This window comes from Odocoileus virginianus, chromosome 7 (genome assembly GCF_023699985.2).
Source record: "Odocoileus virginianus isolate 20LAN1187 ecotype Illinois chromosome 7, Ovbor_1.2, whole genome shotgun sequence".
In the NCBI taxonomy this organism is placed as follows: domain Eukaryota; kingdom Metazoa; phylum Chordata; class Mammalia; order Artiodactyla; family Cervidae; genus Odocoileus; species Odocoileus virginianus.
In genome coordinates, this window is record NC_069680.1 from 321,782 (window position 1) to 343,037 (window position 21,256).

Below are 21,256 nucleotides of genomic sequence, written 5' to 3' on the forward strand. Positions count from 1 at the left end.
GGGGACCTTTCAAAAGTTCCGCTCAGCTGAACACACTGAGACCCTCATTGCCCACTGGCAGCCTGAGTGCCACCCAGTTCCCCATTCCAGAACTGATGGTGGAAGCCCGGAGAAGACAAGGGGGCAGGACCCGTGATCAGCAACGTTGGGGTGACTCCGCTGCAGTCGAGAGCCAAAAGTGTCATTCGCTCAGTCATGTCCGACTCTTTGCAGCCCCATGGGCTGTAGCTCACCAGGTTCTTCTGTTCATAGAACTCTCAAGGCAAGAATACTGGAATGGGTTGCCATTCCCTTCTCCAGGGAATCTTCCTGACCCAGGGATAGAACCTGGGTCTCCCACATTGCAGGCAGATTCTTAACCATCTGAGCCACCAGGGAAGTAGCCAAGAACCAACCAAGCCACAAATATAATAGCCATGGTTTTATAAAGCCTCTATTTGCCTGATCTAAGGGTCCTTGCTAAGCATTCATTCCATAATTAGCACCTGATTTTTATCCTTAATATCCAAGCCCTAGAGCTAGGAGTTAAGAACTCTCATTTTACTGATAAGAAATCTAAAGCTCAGAAAGGATGCCAGGCTCGAAGATCACTAAGAGGGGATTTGAAGTCTGTTCTGATCCATCCAATGACTTATATTCTTTGTCCCCAGCTGAGATGAAAATTTATTTTTAAAATAAAAAATGGCTTTTATATATAGAATACTCTCTAAATACAAATCAGATATACTCTAATAATGGTTTATATATATTCTATTTCCCCAAATGCCCCAAACCCCAGTAGTGCCTTTGGCTGAGACCCAGTCATCCTACCTGGGCTCTTAATAATCAACCTCCGTGACATCAACTACACCAACAGGTCAGCCCGGGTACTCCTGGATCCAGAGGCAAGCAAGACTGCTGCCCTCCCCCACCCCCTCCAACCATAGTGGCCAGGACCACCTGATACTGGCTCCACAGGCCTGTCCTATTCATTGCCCCCAGTCCATTTATAGAAGGTTAGTTCTCCAGACAAAGTTCCCTTTGCACCTACATTTCTGGGATGGATGGAAAGAGGTTGTTGGCAGAAAGCCAGAAATATAAGTCAAAGAAATATCATCCGTTTTACCTCCCCATCTTTTCTCTCTGACTATATTTTCTTGGGCTCCAAAAATCACTGCAGACAGTGACTGAAACCATGAAACTAAAAGATGGCTTGCTCCTTGGAAGAAAAGCTATGACAAACCTAGATAGCGTGTTAAAAAGCAAGACATCACTCCACCGACAAAAGTCCATATGGTCAAAGCTATGGTTTTTCCAGTCATATACAGATGTGAGAGTTGGATCATAAAGAAGGTTGAATGCCAAAGAACTGATGCTTTCAAATTGCTGGAGAAGACTCCTGAGAGTCCCTTGGACTGCAAGGAGATCAAACACGTCAATCCTCAAGGAAATCAACCCTGCATATTCATTGGAAGGACTGATGCTAAAGCTCCAACACTTTGGCCACCTGATGCTAAAAGCCAATGATTGGGAAAGACCCTGATGCTGGGACAGATTGAGGGCAAGAGAAGGGGGAGAGAGGATGAGATGGTTGGATGGCATCATCGACTCAATGGACATGAATTTGAGCAAGCTCCGGGAGAAGGTGAAGGACAGGGAAGTCTGGCATGCTGCAGTCCATGGGGTCACAAAGAGTCGGAAATGACTAAGTAACTGAACAACAATCCCGTCCCTATGCACCTGCCCTCATTTCTCCTGATGGTCTCCTTCTTAGGACTGCAGGCCCGGCTTTGAGCCTCCCTATCTGGCTGAAGTAGCCCCAGGGCGTGGGACAAAGAACAAAATGGGACAAGCATCCCCAAGCCAGCAGCCTCAGAGCTTCCGCAAGGCCCAGACCCATGTTCTTCCTTTCCTGTTTTGTTTTCCCTTAAACTCAACCAACTAAACTTGAAGAAATTTGGAAAAACAATTCCATCACCGCAGACTCTCACTTCTGCAGCAGAGTGTGCTGGTGACCAGCCACCTGGGGTTGGTTGCCTCAGCAGCCACTAGCCAGATGACCCCAGACAAATCACTGCCACACAGGGCCTGTTTCCTCATCTCTAAAATGGGAGTGGTAAGCCATGACTACTTCTGTGGATCTGCAGGAGAACAAAATGAGACAAGCAGGTAAAGCCCTGCCTTGAGGACTGGCAGCTCAGCTCAAACTAGGAATAAAAACAATGTATTGTCTTCATGTAGCTCTTTCCATCAAAGGTTAAGAACAAGTGTTTTGTTTTTTTTAAAAAAAAAAAAAAAAAAAGAACAAGTGTTTTCTACATAGCTGCTTTCTTCCTGATGATCATTTTTATGAGTGGTATAATCTCCCATCAAGTAAACACACAGAGTGAACCTGCTCATTCCCCACCTTCACATGGGTGATGTTTTTGTTTCCTTCAAATTAATACAGATATTCCCAAGAGGGGAGTTATCATGTCAAAGGGTCCAGATTTTTTGGACTCTTTCTGGGAAATGCCTCCTTTCATCACCATGCCTAAGGGAAAACCCAGGGAGAAGTCCCAAGGGTATCTCCTCATCTTCCACGGCCCCTCCCTACCCGCCTCTTCCGCCTTTATTTCTGCCAGGAATGGTGATGCCAGTTTAGGCTAATCCTGATATTAGGACAAGAAACTCTGGGTGTTGTGGGGAAGCGCTGGCCTCTTTTAAATGACGGCAAGAACAAAAAGCCCAACGAGAAGAAAAACTGAGTTACCGAGCAGGGGCTACTGGCGATGCCCGAGTCCCTCTGGAGGGGAAAGGAAGGGACGCAGTCCTCTCATGAAGCAGAAGCATCACGGAGTCAAGGACTAGCCCAGTCCTGCTCCTTGCAAGGCTGGAAGCTGGGCTGATGACCCACGGACAGGACGTTGGTCAGGCCTTGGGCAAAGAGCTCGGCACTTCAGAAGCGTTACCTCACTCAATCCTCACAAACCCCCAGTAGGCAATGCTTTCCCTATGTCCATCTTACGGAGGGGTTCACCACCGGCCAAAGCCTGCAGGGTGGTACTTGTGGCCCTGAGCTGACCCACCCGGGGCCCTTCTCCTCCCAAGAAGCCCACACTGTCCGGCAAGGGTTGGGATTCAGCTGAAAGGGCGTGTGAATGTGAATACACCCAAGGATTGGTTTTCACCTCCAGAGGTCTCTGATAACACTCTGGAGACACTGCAGGCTTGGAGGCGCCTAAGCGAGCTATCCACTAGGTCATCCTGTGGCCCACCCCGCCCGCAGGCCTCGGGAGGTGCCAGGGAACACTCAGTAGCCAAGGTGGGCCTCGATCTCCAGATGGAAACTTCTCTGCCTCAAATCCCGGCTGGAAAGCTGACAGCTCTCGGCTGCACCACAAGCAGGGACCTACCCATTCCCGTCTGTCTTCCCTAGCCCAGGTGTTCCACCCCAACTTTAAATTAAAAACTGCTCAGATGTGTAGGTTTTGATTTTTACTACCAAAAACATAGCAAAAGGGTGGTTTTGCCCTGATAAAGGAAGTGATGGATTAGCTCATTCCTTGGGGCAATTATGGTCAATATGTTTACTTTTGCTACAGTCACTCAGATTAAGAAATGCCATCAAGGTGTATACACATGTCAGCATTGATCAAATAGGAGCCTGGTGGGCTGCAGTCCATGGGGTCACAAAGAGTCGGGCACAACTGAGTGACTGAACACACACACTTAAAATACCCAAAAGTTTACTGTCAGTTCAGTTTAGTCACTCAGTTGTGTCCAACTTTTTGTGACCCCATGGACTGCAGCACGTCAGGTTTCCCTGTCCATCACCAGCTTCCAGAATTTGCTCAAATTCAAGTCTATTGACTCGGTGATACCATTCAACCATTTCCTCCTCTGTCATCCCCTTCTCCTCCTGCCTTCAATCTTTCCCAGTATCCAGGTCTTTTCTAAGGAATCAGTTCTTCGCATCAGGTGGCCAAAGTATTGGAGTTTAGCTTCAGCATCAGTCCTTCCAATGAAAATTCAGGCCTGATTTCCTCTAGGATTGACTGGTTGGATCTCCTTGCAGTCCAAAGGACTCTCAAGAGTCTTCTCCAACACCACAGTTCAAAAGCATCGATTCTTCAGTGCTTAGCTTTCTTTATTGTCCAACTCACACATCCATACATGACTACTAGAAAAACCAAAGCTTTGACTAGATGGACCTTTGTTGGCAAAGTAATGTCTCTGCTTTTTAATATGCTATCTAGGTTGGTCATAGCTTTTCTTCCAAGGAGCAAGTGTCTTTTAATTTCATGGCTGCAATCACCATCTGCAGTGACTCTGGGGCATAAGAAAATAAAGTCTGTCACTGTTTCCATTGTTTCCCATGAAGTGATGGGACTGGATGCCATGATCTTAGTTTTCTGAATGTTGAGTTTTAAGCCAAATTTTTCACTCTCCTCTTTCATTTTCATCAAGAGGCTCTTCAGTTCTTCTTAACTTTCTGCCATAGGGTGGTGTCATCTGCATATCTGAGGTTATTGCTATTTCTCCCAGCAATCTTGATTCCAGCTTGTGCTTCATCCAGCCTGCCATTTCGCATGATGTACTCTGCATATAAGTTAAATAAGCAGGGTGACAATATAGAGCCTTGACATACTCCTTTCGTGATTTAGAACCAGTCTGTTGTTTCATGTCAAGTTCTAACTGTTGCTTCCTGACATGCATACAGATTTCTCAGGAGGCAGATCAGGTGGTCTGGTATTCCCATCTCTTGAAGAATTTTTCATAGTTTGTTGTGATCCACATAGTCAAGGGCGTTGGCGTAGCTAATATAGCAGAAGTAGATGTTTTTTTGGAATTCTCTTGCTTTTTGGATGATTCAACAGATGTTGGCAATTTGATCTCTGGTTCCTCTGCCTTTTCTAAATCCAACTTGAACATCTCGAAGTTCACAGTTCATGTACTGTTGAAGCCTGACTTGGAGAATTTTGAGCATTACTTTGCTAGCGTGTGAGATGAGTGTGATTGTGCAGTAGTTTGAACATTCTCTGGCACTGCCTTTCTTTGGGATTGGAATGAAAACTGACTTTTTCCAGTCCTGTGGCCACTGCTGAGTTTTCCAGATCTGCCAGCATATTGAGTGCAGCACTTTCACAGCATCATCTTTCAGGATTTGAAATAGCTCAACTGGAATTCTATCACCTCCACCAGCTTTGTTCATAGTGATGCTTCCTAAGGCCCACTTGACTTTGCATTCCAGGATGTCAGGCTCTGAGTGAGTGATCACACCATTGAGGTTATCTGGGTGATGAAGATCTTTTTTGTACAGTTCTTCTATGTATTCTTGACACCTCTTCTTCATATCTTCTGCTTCTGTTAGGTCCATAATGTTTCTGTCCTTTATTGAGCCCATCTTTGCATGAAATGTTCCCTTGGTATCTCTAATTTTCTTGAAGAGATCTCTAGTCTTTCCCATTATATTGTTTTCCTCTATTTCTTTGCACTGATCACTGAGGAAGGCTTTTTCATCTCTCCTTGCTATTCTTTGGAACTCTGCATTAAAATGTGTATATCTTTCCTTTTCTCCTTTGCCTTTAGCTTCCCTTTTTTTTCTCAGCTATTTGTAAGGCCTCCTCAGACAACCATTTTGCCTTTTTGCATTTCTTTTTCTTGCGGATGGTCTTGATCACTGCCTCCTATACAATATCACAAACCTTCGTCCGTAGTTCTTCAGGCACTCTATCAGATCCAATCCCTTGAATCTATTTGTCACTTCCACTGTATAACTGTAAGGGACGATTTAGGTCATACCTGAATGGTCCAGTGGTTTTCCCTACCTTCTTCAATTTCAGTCTAAATTTTGCAATAAAGAATTCATGATTTGAGCCAGAGTCAGCTCCCAACCTTGCTTTTGCTGACTGTATAGAGCTTCTCCATCTTTGGCTGCAAAGAATATAATCAATCTGATTTTGGTATTGACCATTTGGTGATGTCCATGTATAGAGTATTCTCTTGCATTGCTGGAAGAGGATGCTTGCTATGATCAGTGCGTTCTCTTGGCAAAACTCTGCTAGCCTTTGTCCTGCTTCATGTTGTACTCCAAGGCCGAACTTCCCTGTTACTCCAGGTATCTCTTGATTTCCTACTTTTGCATTCCAGTCCGCTATAATGAAAAGGACATCTTTTTTGGGTGTTACTTTTAGAAGGTCTTGTACGTCTTCATAGAACCATTCTATGGGACCATACTGATGATGGAAATAAAGTTTGATGCTGTATAGAACAATATTTCATTGGAACCTGGAATGTTAGGTCCACGAATCAAGGTAAATTGGAAGTGGTCAAACAGGGGATGGCAAAAGTGAACATCAACATTTTAGGAATCAGTGAACTCAAATGGACTGAAATGGGCAAATTTAACTCAGATGAACATTATATCTACTACTGTGGGTAAGAATCCCTTAGAAGAAATGGAGTAACCCTAATAGTCAACAAAAGAGTCCAAAATGCAGTTCTTGGGTGCATTCTCAAGAACAACAGAATGATCTCTGTTCGTTTCCAAGGCAAACCATTCAGTATCACAGCAAACCAAGTCTATGCCCCAACCGGTAATGCTGAAGAAGCTGAAGTTGAACGGTTCTATGAAGTTTATTGTATACCAGTTATATATCAATAAAGTCGTCAAATAGAGGGAAAGGGAACCCATTATAAAGATGAGAACACAGTACATGTCAAGCATAGAGTGTCGTTCTTAATATACAGTAGGTACTCAATAAATCATTACTAATAAAGGTGATGATGACAATTCATGACAAAGCTTTGGCACCTACCCAGGACTCGAAAAATAAAAAATGAAACACAGTTAGGGCCTTAAGAGTAAGTGGGAATTCTGAGCAAATGGTCCAGCTCTGTAGATTTGTCAAGAAGAGAAAGACAAGATTTTAAATGACTTACCAGAAAAATAAATAAATAAATGACTTACCAGAGCTCATGGTGGTGACAAAACAAGTCTTCTGCAACTGGGGCTCTGTACTGCTCTGCAGAAAAACACACACACAATGGAATTGATGAATGGCAGGTTCGAGATAAATCCCTATGGTTTTAAAAATGCAAACACGGTATATAAGCCTTGATAAAAACCAGGGGGCTGAACCAGGAGACACTTAGCCAGGCTTCAGGTTCTTAACTGGCTATGTACTGACATGACCTTGAACACATCACACAACCTCCTTGACCTCTGTTTCACCACCCATACTTGGTTTTGATACTATCCAAGAATCCATTCCACCTCTGACATTCTATTAAAAACCTCAAGTTACACAAGTCCCTGTGGATCAGGGAGAGGGTGAAGGAAAGAACAACCTTTCAGGACAGAGAAGTCAAGTCACAACACAATCTGGTTACTGGGGACTAATAACAAGTTTATATATAGCTTACTATGCTCAAAGAAATGCTGTAGGTGCCTTAATTCTATTAATTCACTTGATCCTCACAAAGACTCTACAAGGTAAGTACTAGCATTGTATTAGTTTACAGAGATGAAGAAACCAAAGCATACAGAGGTGAACAGCTTGCCGCCCATGTGACAGAGTTGCTTCTGGAATCCAGACAGCCTGACATGAAGGCCCAGGCACATACGAAAGGCACTCTACTGCCTTGAGGTAGGACTGCAGTCTACTTACTCACTGATACGTAAACGGTAACCATTTCATTTAATAAGGTCCCATCCCAAGTCCCCTCAAAACCATTGGGCTGCTGTCACTATAGTTGTACCTCTTCTAGAATCTTATCTAAATGGTATCATAGTATATGTAACCTTCTGTACCTGGCTTCTCTCATTTAGCATAAAGCAATTTAGCAACTGGCCATACACGAGTGGGTTTATCTCCGGACTCTGTTCCATGGATCTGTCTTTATCTAATCCATTGTCTTGATGATTAGAGCTTTATAGTAAGTCTTGAAATCAGGTAATGTGAGTCTTCCAGTTTCATTCTTCTTCAAAATCATTTTGGTTCTTCTAGGTCCTTCACATTTTCATTAAAATTTTAGAGCCATCTTATCAATTCTCACCAAAAACCAAAACTACAAAAAGCCTGCTGGAATTCTGAATGAGAACGTACTGAGCCTATATATCAATCTATGGAAAATTAACATTTTAACCTTATTGAATTTTCCAATTCATAAGAATGGACTCTCTCCTTTATGCAGATCTTTAATTTCCTTCAGCAGTGTTTTGAATTTTCAAGGTACAGGTCTTGCACTTATTTTTTAAATACAATGTCTAGCTGAACACATCTGAAGGATATATGAAAAGCAAGTATTCAAGAGATGAAGAACCTTGCTATTTAATATGTGGTCTGCAGGCCAGCAGCACCAACGTTCAGCTGGGAACTTACTGAAAAATGGAGAAAGTTAGAAATCAAACCCTCCATCAGCTGAATCAGAACCTGCATTTTAACAAGATCTCCAGCTTGTCTATGTACTTTCAAATGTGAGACACAATGGTGGAGAGGCCATCAACTTCCCGGTTCATGAATTCTGTAATAAGGTCATGGTATGGTCCCAGGGTGTGCACCAAGGGACATGCTTTAATTTCCTTTTTTAACACTGAAGTCGGGCACTGGTTTCCTTTCTGGGCAGTTATCGTGTTCGCTGCCCTTGGAATTGACTGCACAGAACCTGGGGGCAAAAGGGAAATCATTCTAAGTCCATCTCAGCTCAAATGAGCAGTAATTCTGCCTCTGTCACGTCAAGTACATCTGGGACTACCCGTGACCTTCAACTGCCCCTCAGACTGTTCTCTAAGCTGGGGAACCATTCACTCTTTCAGTTAAGAACACAACCTGCTGTGTTCTGTACGCTCGGGTGGTTTCCAATCTTGGTTTTATGATACCTTCATTTGCTTCCCAGGGACAAAAAGGATGTCAGGATATCATCCAAATGCTTTACTTTTTAAATACTTGTAATAATTATGCTAAGGTTTTATTTAACTTTTAAAGCACAACTGAAGAAACATTTTTGTTTCAACCATGCAGTTATCTTAATAGAGAGTATTTTTCTTTTACAATCCTTTCTAACCTTTATCTGCATAAACAGTATTAACATAGTTGTAAACAATGTCTGGACAGCTTTGTGTTCCAGTTCGTTCTCAAATATTTCATGAACAGTTTTCTGGATTTTTACAGTCATACTCATCATTTTAATGGCTGTAACATGCCATAATTCATTTATCAACTCCCTCTGTACAGTTTATTTTAATTTTAAAAATAAATACATAAATGGAATACTACTCAGCTATAAAAAGAACGAAATAATGCCATTTGCAGCAACACAGAAGGACTTACCATCCTACTGAGCGAAGTAAATCTGACAAATATCATATGATATTAATTTTATGTGGCATCTAAAAAATGATACAAATGAACTTATTTACAAAACAGAAATAGACTCACAGACATAGAAAACAAACTTACGGTTACCAAAGGGGAGAATGGGGAGGGGAGAATAAATTAGTTTGTGACTAACAGATACATACTGTTATATATGAAATAAACAATAGGAATCTACTGTATAATGCAGGGAACTATAAATACACACAGTATACATATAAAACTGAATCATTCTGCTGCACACCTGAAACTAACAACATTATAAATCAACTATTAGCTCAATTTTTTTTTAAAGTACATAGCACAATAGCATTCTTAGGCTGGAGAAGAAATTAATGGAAATGTCTTATAAAGCAAATAAAAAGGATGCCTCAACTCATACATGTTGAGTCTTGACCATCTATTATATGTGGGTCACCCTTTGCACTTTTTCTATTTCTCAGTACAGATACTAGTAGCTTCTAGATGTCAGCCCTACCCTTATTTAAAAAGTGGTCTAAAGTACATATGGGCAGGGACAGAATCCCAAATACTAACCATCACTTGGCCCCAAACATCCACCAACCAGAGTAGATGCCAGGTATAGCCCCCTCGAGGGAGGGAGGGAGGGGGGCCCCTGGAGGAGGGCCCTCCCCAGGCCAAGTGCTTACAGTTTAGTGGCTGGATTGCAACAAGACGGAAAGAGAATGGGCCCAGGGTGGTAGGACACAATTCCAGTAGCTTAGGAACTTGTATGACAGTAGTAGGCGGTGATGGCAATGTCTAGGTAGTTACCAGCTCCGCACACAGAGACTTTGGGGGTAGTAGATTCCGCTGTGCTCTCACTTGACTGTTTACACAGGCAGCAGGTGAGACGAAGCAGGGCGTAGATTAAAATAAGAACTGCAGCAGTGGCAGTTGTACCACGGATGGCGCCTGGCGTCCTGTCCCCGGCAGTAGTTGCAACAGCAACGGCACCCCATCCAGACTATTCTAGGGCCTTGGTTGGCTCTGAGTCCACCAGTTCAGCCTCTGAATTTCTGCCCCTGTTCTGAGGGTGATTCTCTGCTTCTGGCTAACTCCAAACTACCTGAGATCTTGCCAATAAATCCCCCTTTCAGTCTGAGTTAGCCAGAGGCAACGTTTGGATGTTTGCAACCCAAGCAGCGCAAGATGAGGGGGAGGAGGGAGCCCCCAAGGTTTTGCCAGAGAAGAGAGTCATCATTCCTCTCTCCCGAGCAAGGCCATCCACAGATGAACCCCAAGAGGCTCAGCAATCGGTTTTGTCCCTACGGCCTGAAGAGCTCAGAGTCAGGGCGGTGGGGATGCAATCAGGAAGCTGCACAAACTAAAGCTGAGCAGAACACTGAAGTCTTTGGAAGTCTCAATGTAATCCAGGCAGTTTCTTTAGAGATTTCTTTAGAGTATTGCCATCATATGTAGAATGTGATAGTTTATTTTACATAAAAACCTCTGACACTTACTGTTTATTTAAAAATGAAGCTGTAAAGGGTTTGAGTCGGTTGAGAACATGATGGCACATCTTTGGAATTTCTCCCCCAAGTCCCCTCCAAAGGAGGCAGAGGGCCTTTGGGTAAAAGCCAAAAAGATAAACAGTGCCGCCTAGCGGCAAAACTGGACCACTGCAAGGGAGCAGCAATCCCCTGGGGGGTTGCAGGAACCTACAGTGTCTCAGCTTGGGTGGGCCAGGTACGGTCAAGCCACCATTCCACCCCTTGGACAGTCGGGATATCTGTACTTGGTCAAAACACCACATATCAACACAGACATTCCACCAAAAGAACAAGATGTGAAGTAGTCAGTCTTGCTAAGAATGCATCCAAATAATTAATGGTTCGGCACCATCACTCTCTGATTCCACAACCCTGTAATTCTGAGATAAGTCTTAATGACACAGTGAATAATTACTAAAAAGCAAAAGTTATGCTCATGTTTCCAGCTGAAACAGAATCCAATAACTAAATATGGACTGTTCATTGGGGAAGGAAAAAAGGTCCTTCCTTATATGGATGATTCAGGAATATATGACAAGGGAGGAGTTGAGTTTGTCTGTAAAAATGAATTCAAGGCCCAGCAAAGATTCTTGGAAGAGAATGAGCCCCTGGGTGACCTCTCACTCAGCACGCTCCCTATGACTTTCGTGTTTTATCTCCATTGCTTCTTTCCAAACACACACACACACACACACACACACACAACTGCAAGAGACTGGAACGGTGACACTGTGTCATCCTCGGAACTGAGCATTTAGTGTTCAGTTACGAACTTTGCCCCCATCTCTATTTAGCCTTCAGAACCTCACTTTCAAGTCTTACATTCAAAATAACCAAAGACTATCTTTAACTCCACTATAGCTTGGCTACAAGAAACTAGTTTCCCATTCAACCAAACTATGATAATACTCCAGCTTTGAAATCCAATCTGGGACTTGATATCTATACCAATAGTTATTTATCTAGAACTATCTATCTATAACTATGTTTGCAGGTACTTCCAATGGCTTGAAAAGAATAATATGGACAGCTCACAAAGTCCAGAACGCATGCTTGACCTTACTGCTTTTATACTTGCTGATCTACCAGCAAAGGCATGTTTCTCCAATTATTTGACAGTTCATCCTCTTCTCAATCTCTAGTTAAGTCATTTCTCTTCAAATGTATTTTCGACATTATTAGAGAGGGTGCAGAGACTCTTCAGAAACCCAGAAAGGATAAACATTGAGTTGCTAACACTTCCTTTCAAGGGGAGGAAGTTAGGATAAACTTGACCCTGACATTAACTTCAGCCTGGAATTCGATGACACAGTAGGGGGCTCAGAACACAACAAGCACATGGTTTCTGTGAAAAGACTGATGCTTCTGGAGAGAGAGCAATAGGAAAACACATCAGAAAGGCCATCCCCCACATCCTCCCATTTCCTCCTGGAAACCCTCCAATACGGTTTCCGTTCTAACCAATTATCTAAAACGGCCTTCAGAAAGGTTTCCAGCGCACACACATAGCCAAGTCGAGCAGTTTCTGCAGTGGTCGGGGCCTCACTGACCTTTCCACTGAATTTAAGACAGTTAACTCCTTCCTCCTCCCCCAAGCACTTTCTGGTCTGGGTTTCTAAGTGTAGCTGCGGACTCGTTTACACTGAGCCATGAGGCTCTTCCTTCTATAATAGGACCTCTGCAGTTCTTCTAGGAGTTTAAAGATCTGGAGGACCCTGAGCTGTGTCCTCATTCCTTTCCAACTACATGCTCACTTCCTGACAGATTTCACATGGACTGTTAGAACCAGAAGGATCCGTGCAGGTTACCTAGCCCCTTTGCCTGGTTTTCCACCTGTTTTGGAAGAAAGTTCCATGAACCCCTCAGGCTACTAGGACAGCTCTGCTGTTAAGGATTTCATTCATTTACTCTTGCTGAGCTTTCCTTGGATGAATGGGCTCTATGGCTACTAAAAAACCAGAAATCCAACACACACCCTTATTATCTCGGTGCAAAAACAGGATCAGAAAAAGTCTCCCGTAGGCTTGCTCTTCATTCCATCTACTAAGCCCCATTTCCCTCCTACTCCTCTTTTTTTCTCTTTTGAATTTTTATTGGAGTATGGTTGATTAAAATGTTAGTTTCTGCTGTACAGAAAGTGAATCAGTTACACACATACATATATCCACTCTTTTCAAGATTCTTTTCCATATAGGCCACTACGGAGTATTCAGTAGAGTTCACTGGGCTATATAGCAGGTCTCTAATAGTTATTTATTTTATATATAGGAGTGTGTATATGTCCTTCCCAATCTCACAGTTTACTCCTCCCCCACTTCCCCCAGGTAACCATAAGTTTGTTTTCTATGTCTCTGAGTCTGTTTCTGTTTCATAAATAAGTTCATTTGTGTTGTTTTAGATTCCGCATGTAAGTGATATCACGTGATATTTGTCTTTCTCTGTCTGACTTACTTCACTCAGTATGACAGTGTCTAGGTCCAACTATGTTGCTACAAAAGGCATTATTCCATTGCAGCACTATTTACAATAGTCAGGGCATGGAAGCAACCTAAATGTCCACTGACAGAGGAATGGATAAAGACACAGTACATATACACAATGGAGTATTACTTAGCCTCTCATATCCTTCTTCCTTCTCAGGGCACCTTTGGCCTCCTGGCAATGGACACTGAATTCCAGATGAGAATCAACCCTCCACAGCTAATGCATGAACTGGTCAGTGCCCTTTTCCCCTTATAACTTCTGATATCACTCACCAAACATGTCCTGTGTACTGTGTACTAAATGCTCACCAAATGTGCAATGCGTCCTGGTAATCAGTTACAAAAACTGGCCAAGGCTGTTACTCATCTTTTCCCACCCTGCCTTCCCAGTCTCCACTCCTCCAATCAAGCCCTCTGGACAGTGAGGCCCCTCCAGCAGGACAGGGTCTTGCTCATCTCTGTCTCCTAACATCCAGCATGATGCCTAGCTCAGAGCAGGCACCCACTAGTGTTGGTGGGGTGAACGTCCCTTGCGCAGGTCTGAGTGCACTGCTTTCTCTCCCTCCCCCTGACCTTCCATCCCACACCTGCTGCGTTGTCTAGTCAATTCTTCTGCGCTCATGACTCATGCACCCCAGCCACCTCTGCTTTTCCATCCTCACACTCACCATGCTTTTCCATTGCCTCATTCCCAGACCATTACAATGGCTCAATAAGCCTCAGAATCACCGTATAGCCCATTGGGGGGGGGAAAAAAATCCATGGGCTCTAATAAGCTCAGAGAGAGGCTGGTTGGGTGGGACAGGGCAAAAGGAAAAAAGGCAGTGAACCTCCTAGGGAAGAAAAATGTTTATCTAAAACACAGGCCAGATGATACCATCTCTACATAATTTCTTTACACCTACTGTGCATCCAAAATAGTGCCTAGCCCATAGGAGACCAATGTGAATCAGACAGTTGCTGTCCTTGAGGCCATCATGGAGTTGCAAGACAACAGATATGCCCCATTTAATATAATATGATGGGTAACCCTCTGCTAGTTATCTGACCTAAATGCTACAGGAACATAGAAAGAAGTGGAATAAATTCTGTAAGGAGAAAGAATCAAGGAATGAAAAATACTAAAATGTTTAAATGTTCAATGGCACACCTTCTAAAATCACCTTAAATGTCACACTTTGGGAGACATTGGTGTAAATGTACAAATTCCTTAACCAACCGTAAGGCTCTGTAAGATGAAGTCCCAATGACTTTTCTAGTCTCATCTCCCCCAGGTACTCAATAAGCCCTAAACTCCATGTGTATCATATTCATCATTCCCATGGAATCCTGAATGAGATTTCCCATTTCCAAGTCGTTAATCTCATTGTTGCTTCCCACTAAAGCCTTCTCCCTCATCTCCCCAAACATTCAGACCAATCCTAGTTGCCAGATGCACTGACCCAACAAAAATGGAAGATTTTAATTCTTGTTTTAGTCTTAGTTTTAGTCACTATTAAAAGAGTCATGATGATAATAAGACTTTTTTAGTAATCTTGGAATTCAGAAATCCCATGCCCAAGTTCCCACTAAATTCATCACACTTTCATCCCAGGCCCTTGCCAGAGGTGAGATCAAGCAAGAAGACTTGGAAAGTTAGCTACTGATAAATCTGCAATTACTTTTTTCCCTTTTATACTTATATGAAGTCTTTCAGTAAACATGCAAAGTTGATTCTGCCAACAGAATTGGCAATAAGCAAAAGAGCCCTAAAGAGTTTCAAGTCTTATACATGTAAAATTATTTCATCTTTAAACAACAGAATTTAGGAGGTAATACATGATTACAAGTTATGTAATATAATGCATGGTTTACAATAAACATAATAGGATTAATATCCTTGTTTTACAGTGTACTCAATACTTATTGCAAGAAAAATTGTTAAAGGCATGAAGAAATTCCAAGAAAAAATATGACTAACCATTTTTTCCACCTCTTAAATCAGTCCACAAGTTTAAAAACATTAATGCTCAGTGTGAACAAATGCAAAGCCACTGACATTTTCCTACAGTCAGCGACACTGTAATCTGTTACCATTGTTTTCAGCATAGAACATCAAGACTTAATGTAGCTCACATCCTTTGTGCTTTAGGGGAACCTAGCCCAGAGAAAGAATGCCAAATAACAATAAAGCTACATAGACAGAAATGTTTACTACAGCTTTATTAATCATGAAAACCTAGAAACACTGCTGTGTTCAGTAACAGGGAGACAATTAAAACAGTTATTCACCTCCTAGGTGGACTGAACCATTATGAAAATAATGGTTATGTAGAACATACAACATGGGAAAACACTTCTTATAAGATTAGGTGAATACCACAATATTATTAAGTAATTAGCCTCCAATTAAAATAAATTAATTAATTAAAAAAGATTAGGTGAATAAAAAGCAGTAACAGGTCTGCATGACGTTTCTGATTATAAATATGTAAAAATCAAAACACATGCACATACTACAAAGAAAATATGACCAAATTCTAACAATGATGTGGTAGAGTAGAGTTACAGGTGACTTTGAAGTTTCACTTCTATTTTCCAAACAGTAGATAATGTGGTTATAAAACACTTCTTAAATGACAGGAAATTGTTTTTTAGTCTCATCCCTGGCATTTGATATGCAACTGTGTCATCTTTAGAACTTTAAAGAGCAAACTCTAGCAGACTCAAAAAAGTTAATAAAAAGGAGAAAGAAAAGCCACCAACAATCTTATCCACATGGCAGCCCCACATGATGTAATCTTTTCTCACAACCCAAAACAAACACCCCAAATACGGAATTACAACATTAATTGCCAGGGATCACTTTGTTTAATGAAGCCAACTACTTTCACGAAGTTCCTTATGAGGACAAGGGGGGCAATAAAATGACTAGAACGTTCAGCCAGATTTCCTAAAGAAGTAATTGTACCAAAATATTTTATCTTAAAATAGTCCACAGGGACTGCCAGGTGACAACACACACAGTACCCCATGGCTGCTACTCGCTGCCAACTCCCTACTCCTGCGTCCATGGCATTCCAGAGCCCTGAGCTCCTCACACTCTTTATATGTACAACTCTGGGCACACACCATTTCTTAAGCATGCATTGTTAACCGAGACAAGTCTTAAATACAAAAACTGGCCCATTTGTGTTTCCCAAATATGGCTGCGTGTACAGAACCAAAACAAAGCTGTCTCATCGCAGCATCCAGTACCCTCGAAACCTTCCACTTAGGAGATCTAGATAATTGAAACAAGGGCGGGTTCCCAAATTCGTTAGATAATAGCAAAATATCTTAGCTCTGCTTAAACTGTAAAAATACATAACTTCAAACTAATAGAGGCAAGCCCAGGATAAAAATGACACCTTTCTTCAGAAGTCAGCACTACACAATGTCTACCTGTGGAGATTGCACAAATGAAAGCGTTTTGAATTCTCAGGAGAGTGAAGGTTGAACCACAGGCTATAACTAAAGAGACTAAGAAGTTACTGTGTGTGGCTGAAAAAAAATTTTAAACAGCTGAAAAGGGGTCTTTTAGAGGTTGAGAATGAGAAAGAAGGGTGAGTTTGATATAGCAGGAGAGGTGTCCACTCTTAATCCCTAATTCCCACTCAACTTCTCTTTTAAACCACAAAATTCCTAAGGCTACATATTTACCACATCATATATCATACAGACATCTGCAGTGCAGGCCCCTACCACGCTCAGGAATGAGGGAACAGAAGTTCCATTCAGTAAAAAGACTCTGGGTCTTTTGCAAATACATAACTTAAATACCTCAATTCATAATACTGGCTTATTCAGGAATTGCTTGTTTTCTTTAGATGTTCTGAAACTTTACTCACAGTATACTAACCTAGCAAAAAGCCAATAGAAACACTGAAAACATCATCTTTTCTGAGAAAACTTCTCAGCGGCATTTGTGTAATAACTGAGGTGGAACACATACAGTCTGACCAGAATCAATAACCCCTGAACCCAAGCCTTGGAGACTGAGGACTGCATCAGATCCTTGGTGCCTAACAATAATATATGTGAGATGCTGATTTCCATTCATCATGCAGTGAATTGCAGTACTTTGGCTATTTTTCTTTCTTAATTGCATTCTGAGCTAATTTTAGGCAAATTTTTAGTTTATCAGGTATAAAAGCTACATCCAAGCATTGAAAATACAATGTAAATTTCTGAAACAAGTTTTCCTCCAACTAAGCTAAAATCACTAAAAATATTCACTATAGAGTCAAGGTCATAGCAAACATTCAGTAAAAAGTTTTTGGGTTTTTTTTTTAACCTATGTTATTTCTCAGACCAGATTACCTGGAAATCAGTTGGTACCTATTATACATTTATATATTAATAAACATTATATGTATGCATATATACACACACATTTACTTCGGTTGTTTGATGTGTATCCAACTATATCAATAATCACTTTGAATATCAATATTCTAAACGCCTCAATTAAAAGAGATTATTGCATGCTTAGTCACATTCAACTTTTTGCGACCCCAGGCTCCTCTGTCCCATGGGATTCCCCAGGCAAGAATCCTGGAGTGGGTAGCCACGACATTCTGGGGGAATCTTTCCAGCCACGGAGTACTGCATTGCAGGTGACTCTTCACTGTTTGATCCACGTGGGAAGCCCGAAAGAGATTACAGGAGTGGATCAGAAAGCAAGACCCAACCATGTGCTGTAAGAAGCCCACTGTAATTATAAAGACACAGATTAAAAGTAAATAGATGAAGAAAAATATGCTGTGCTAACAGTTTCTATATGTGTTTAGTGGCTATGCAAAACAACCACACATACAGAAAAAAAAAAAAGTTAAAAGAACTGGATTTAAACCCAAACTCTATCAGCCTCGGTTTACTCACCTACAAAAAGGAACAAACAATATCTAATTCCATAAGGTGTTTCTAAATTTTAAAAGCTACATGAAATATTGTAAAGTGCTGTTATAAAAGGAAAAGTATTCTGGTGAAGAGATGCCACTCTAGTCCTATCATCCATGTATTGCTTTAAGAGATGGATGAATATCTTAGCACGAAGTTGATATTACCAACACTTGATCAAATAAAGCATCAGGCTTTATATCCTGAAGTAGCATCCAAGAACCAAGAAATTCATCTCTGGTTCTGCCTTCCTATGCAAAGTCAGGCAATGAAGGACACTCTGCATAAAAGCATTGTATTTTAAGATACTTCAGAGTTGCTTTCTAAGGTCAGGTCTCAAGGAGCCACACCATTATTTCAAGACCCGTTTACTGTGCACACATACTATGCAGGCTCTCTGCACATACTTCAGAACAGACAGATGAACCATCTCTTCGTTTCCTAAAGGCCAACTGTGAGCCAGACCCTTCTGTACATCATTTCTACTCTTAAGAACCCCTTATAAGGTTTCCATACCCATCTTGCAAATGAAGAAATTGAGCCTTGACAGACATGAAAACTCATTGAAAAATCTTGCAGAAGTAGGAGAGATCCTGGCACAGGCCCCCAAGCCCGGGTTCTTTCCAACCCATGATTCTCACCCAACAAGGCAAGACACAGTCCCAGCCAAAAGCAAGAGGCCCCTTTGTGAAGGTTGTTCAGAGATCTGACATACCTTAAAAAGAGATGTGTAATCTTTAGGGGGCATTTTTATCCAGCTGTGGTAATCAACCAAGATAAGAGATGGTGCCTACCCTCAGAGACCTTACATTCTAGTTGAGAAGACTAACAGCCTTGAAACCCTGACGAGGCACTAAAGACAGCATGAAAGAGCATCTCTGGACTGCCCTCCACTGTAGGAATATCCCAGCCGAGAGAATGCCAAGCTTCAAGACTCACCTGGGAAAGACCAGAGGACATGCTGACATGCTGACATTTCTGACTGTTTAAAATATCCTTGTAGTTCTTACAATATAAACTTCTCTGGAGAAGGTTCACTGGGGAGATTAGATCACACACAGTACTTGCCGGCAGCCTTTAGGAAGCAATGGCACCCATCACACCCCCTTACCCATACACACCTGTAAAAGACTTAGAGGGACTCTGGAATAAACAACCTGGCTCTCAGTTGCTGCTCTGCCACTTAACTAGATGCTTGAGCTGACTTCTGTCAGTTAACCTTGGCAAGACTTAGTCTCCTCATCTATAAAACAGGAATAATAGCCATCAGCCTCAAAGGCTCAGGGTGAGCATTAAATGAGGTCAAACACAACAAGCGATGACCACAGTGTTACAAAGTGTTCAACAAATTCTAGCTTCTTTCAGGAGGATGAGCATCATCCATAGTATCTGAGGCTCAAAACCACTTTCTCCTCAGCTGGCTTCTCTGAGTAGCAGCTGATGTTCTCTTTTCAACTGCAGGTAGGTTAGACTCTTCAAGCTAATTAAAACAAAAGTCTCACCCAGTTCTCCTTTCAAGACTTGGCTCACTGCATGCTCTTCCTGTCCCTCCTGAAGTTGCCTGGCCTGTTTTTTCCCAGCATCACAAATCTCAAAACCTCAGCTTCCCATAAGAAGCAAAGTATTTCTCCAAATAGTAAATTCTCGTGGATAGTTTTGTTACTGCCTAGGGATCACTTAATTTACATATAAAAATGATCATCTTCCATGTCTTCTGCTACTCACAAGGCTGTTTTCCTCATGAAGTCCCTAAGGTGGAGTTTCCAAGGTGGGCTGGGTAGCATTTGGTACACAGCACTGAATATACACAGAAAAGTCTATGGAAAGAACACGGGGTTGGCAATGTGCCTCAACCACAAACTGGCCTTGCATGCAGGCAATGGCATCTGTGCTGGTCTCTACCAGGACACAGAATGCAAAATAAATTCTCTGGAAGTTTCCTAATTCAAGATTAATCTGCTTGGATGGGAGGGGAGTCTGGGGCAGAATGAATACATGTGTATGTATGTCCGCCTGAAACTATGACAACATTATTAATCGGCTATACTCCAATGCAAAATAAAAAATTAAAATAAAAAAAAAGTTTTTAATGATTAATCTGACTGAGGCATGCAGGATGAACCACAGAAGTGGGGGCACTGGAGCAGGGAGAATATGGGAGCTGACTTCTGTGAGCAGAGGTCAGGCCAAGGGAGGGGACAGTGACATCCAGTGATTTTTTTATAAGCCAGCCCCCTCCAAAAAAATATTTCCCTCCACCATGGACACCCTCTCTGCCTAGGAAAGTCACTCCCAGAGAACTTGTTTTGCTCATCTGGCTGGGCAAAAAAGCTCCACAGAGGCTTCGGTCACACCAATCACAGGTAGCAACTTCTACATTCATCTAGTCTTGCTTATCTGCAGCAGTAACTGCAGAGAATTTGATCTTCTGAGCTTACTCCTTACATCTCATTCTGCCACATTTGCCCACAGCAAATTTTCCTTTTTCTGCTCAATTGCCTTGGGGGCTGACAACATAAAATTATCAAAAAGTAAAAGATGTCAAAAATCCTTTAGAACTCAAAGCAGGTTGCTAGCCAAATAGGGACACAACAGCAGCCATGAAAATAAAAGATGACCGGGGTGCTTAAGAGTTCATTTTCAAACGAATGTCGAAGAGAACAGTTCTCAACACAAAATGACCTTGCCTTCACAACTCACATAACATAATGTATAAATAAGACACTGGAAGAAAAGAACGAGGTATTCAGTTACATTCATTGTAGGACTGGGGGTAGGGGAATGAGATGATGACACTGAACTCCTAAGAGAATATTAAATCCCTCACAGGCAAGTATCAGCAAAAAGTTCTAGGTGTTCAGGCAGTGACTTTAACATTATGAACCTCAGCTTCTGCCACATGCAAAACAGGGATTAAAATAGCATTAACTTCCCTCCTATAAGGATTAATTTCCCTCATGTGCATTACTCACGCACCACAGTGAGAACTCAATAAATGGCCACATTGACATAACTGGTCTAT

The 21,256-nt window shown here is 41.9% G+C and overlaps 1 protein-coding gene across 50 annotated transcripts in view; it reads right to left on the reverse strand.

The window, feature by feature from the left end:
• SORBS1 (sorbin and SH3 domain containing 1) overlaps window positions 1-21,256 on the reverse strand; it is a 229,905-nt gene that overhangs the window by 113,160 nt on the left and 95,489 nt on the right. For all 50 annotated transcript variants that reach the window (XM_070469893.1, XM_070469887.1, XM_070469890.1 and 47 more), the window contains one exon: window positions 6,932-6,986. In XM_070469893.1, the coding sequence (XP_070325994.1) occupies window positions 6,932-6,941 (10 nt within the window). In that variant the 5' untranslated portion in view covers window positions 6,942-6,986. The remainder of the gene's footprint in view (window positions 1-6,931; window positions 6,987-21,256) is intronic.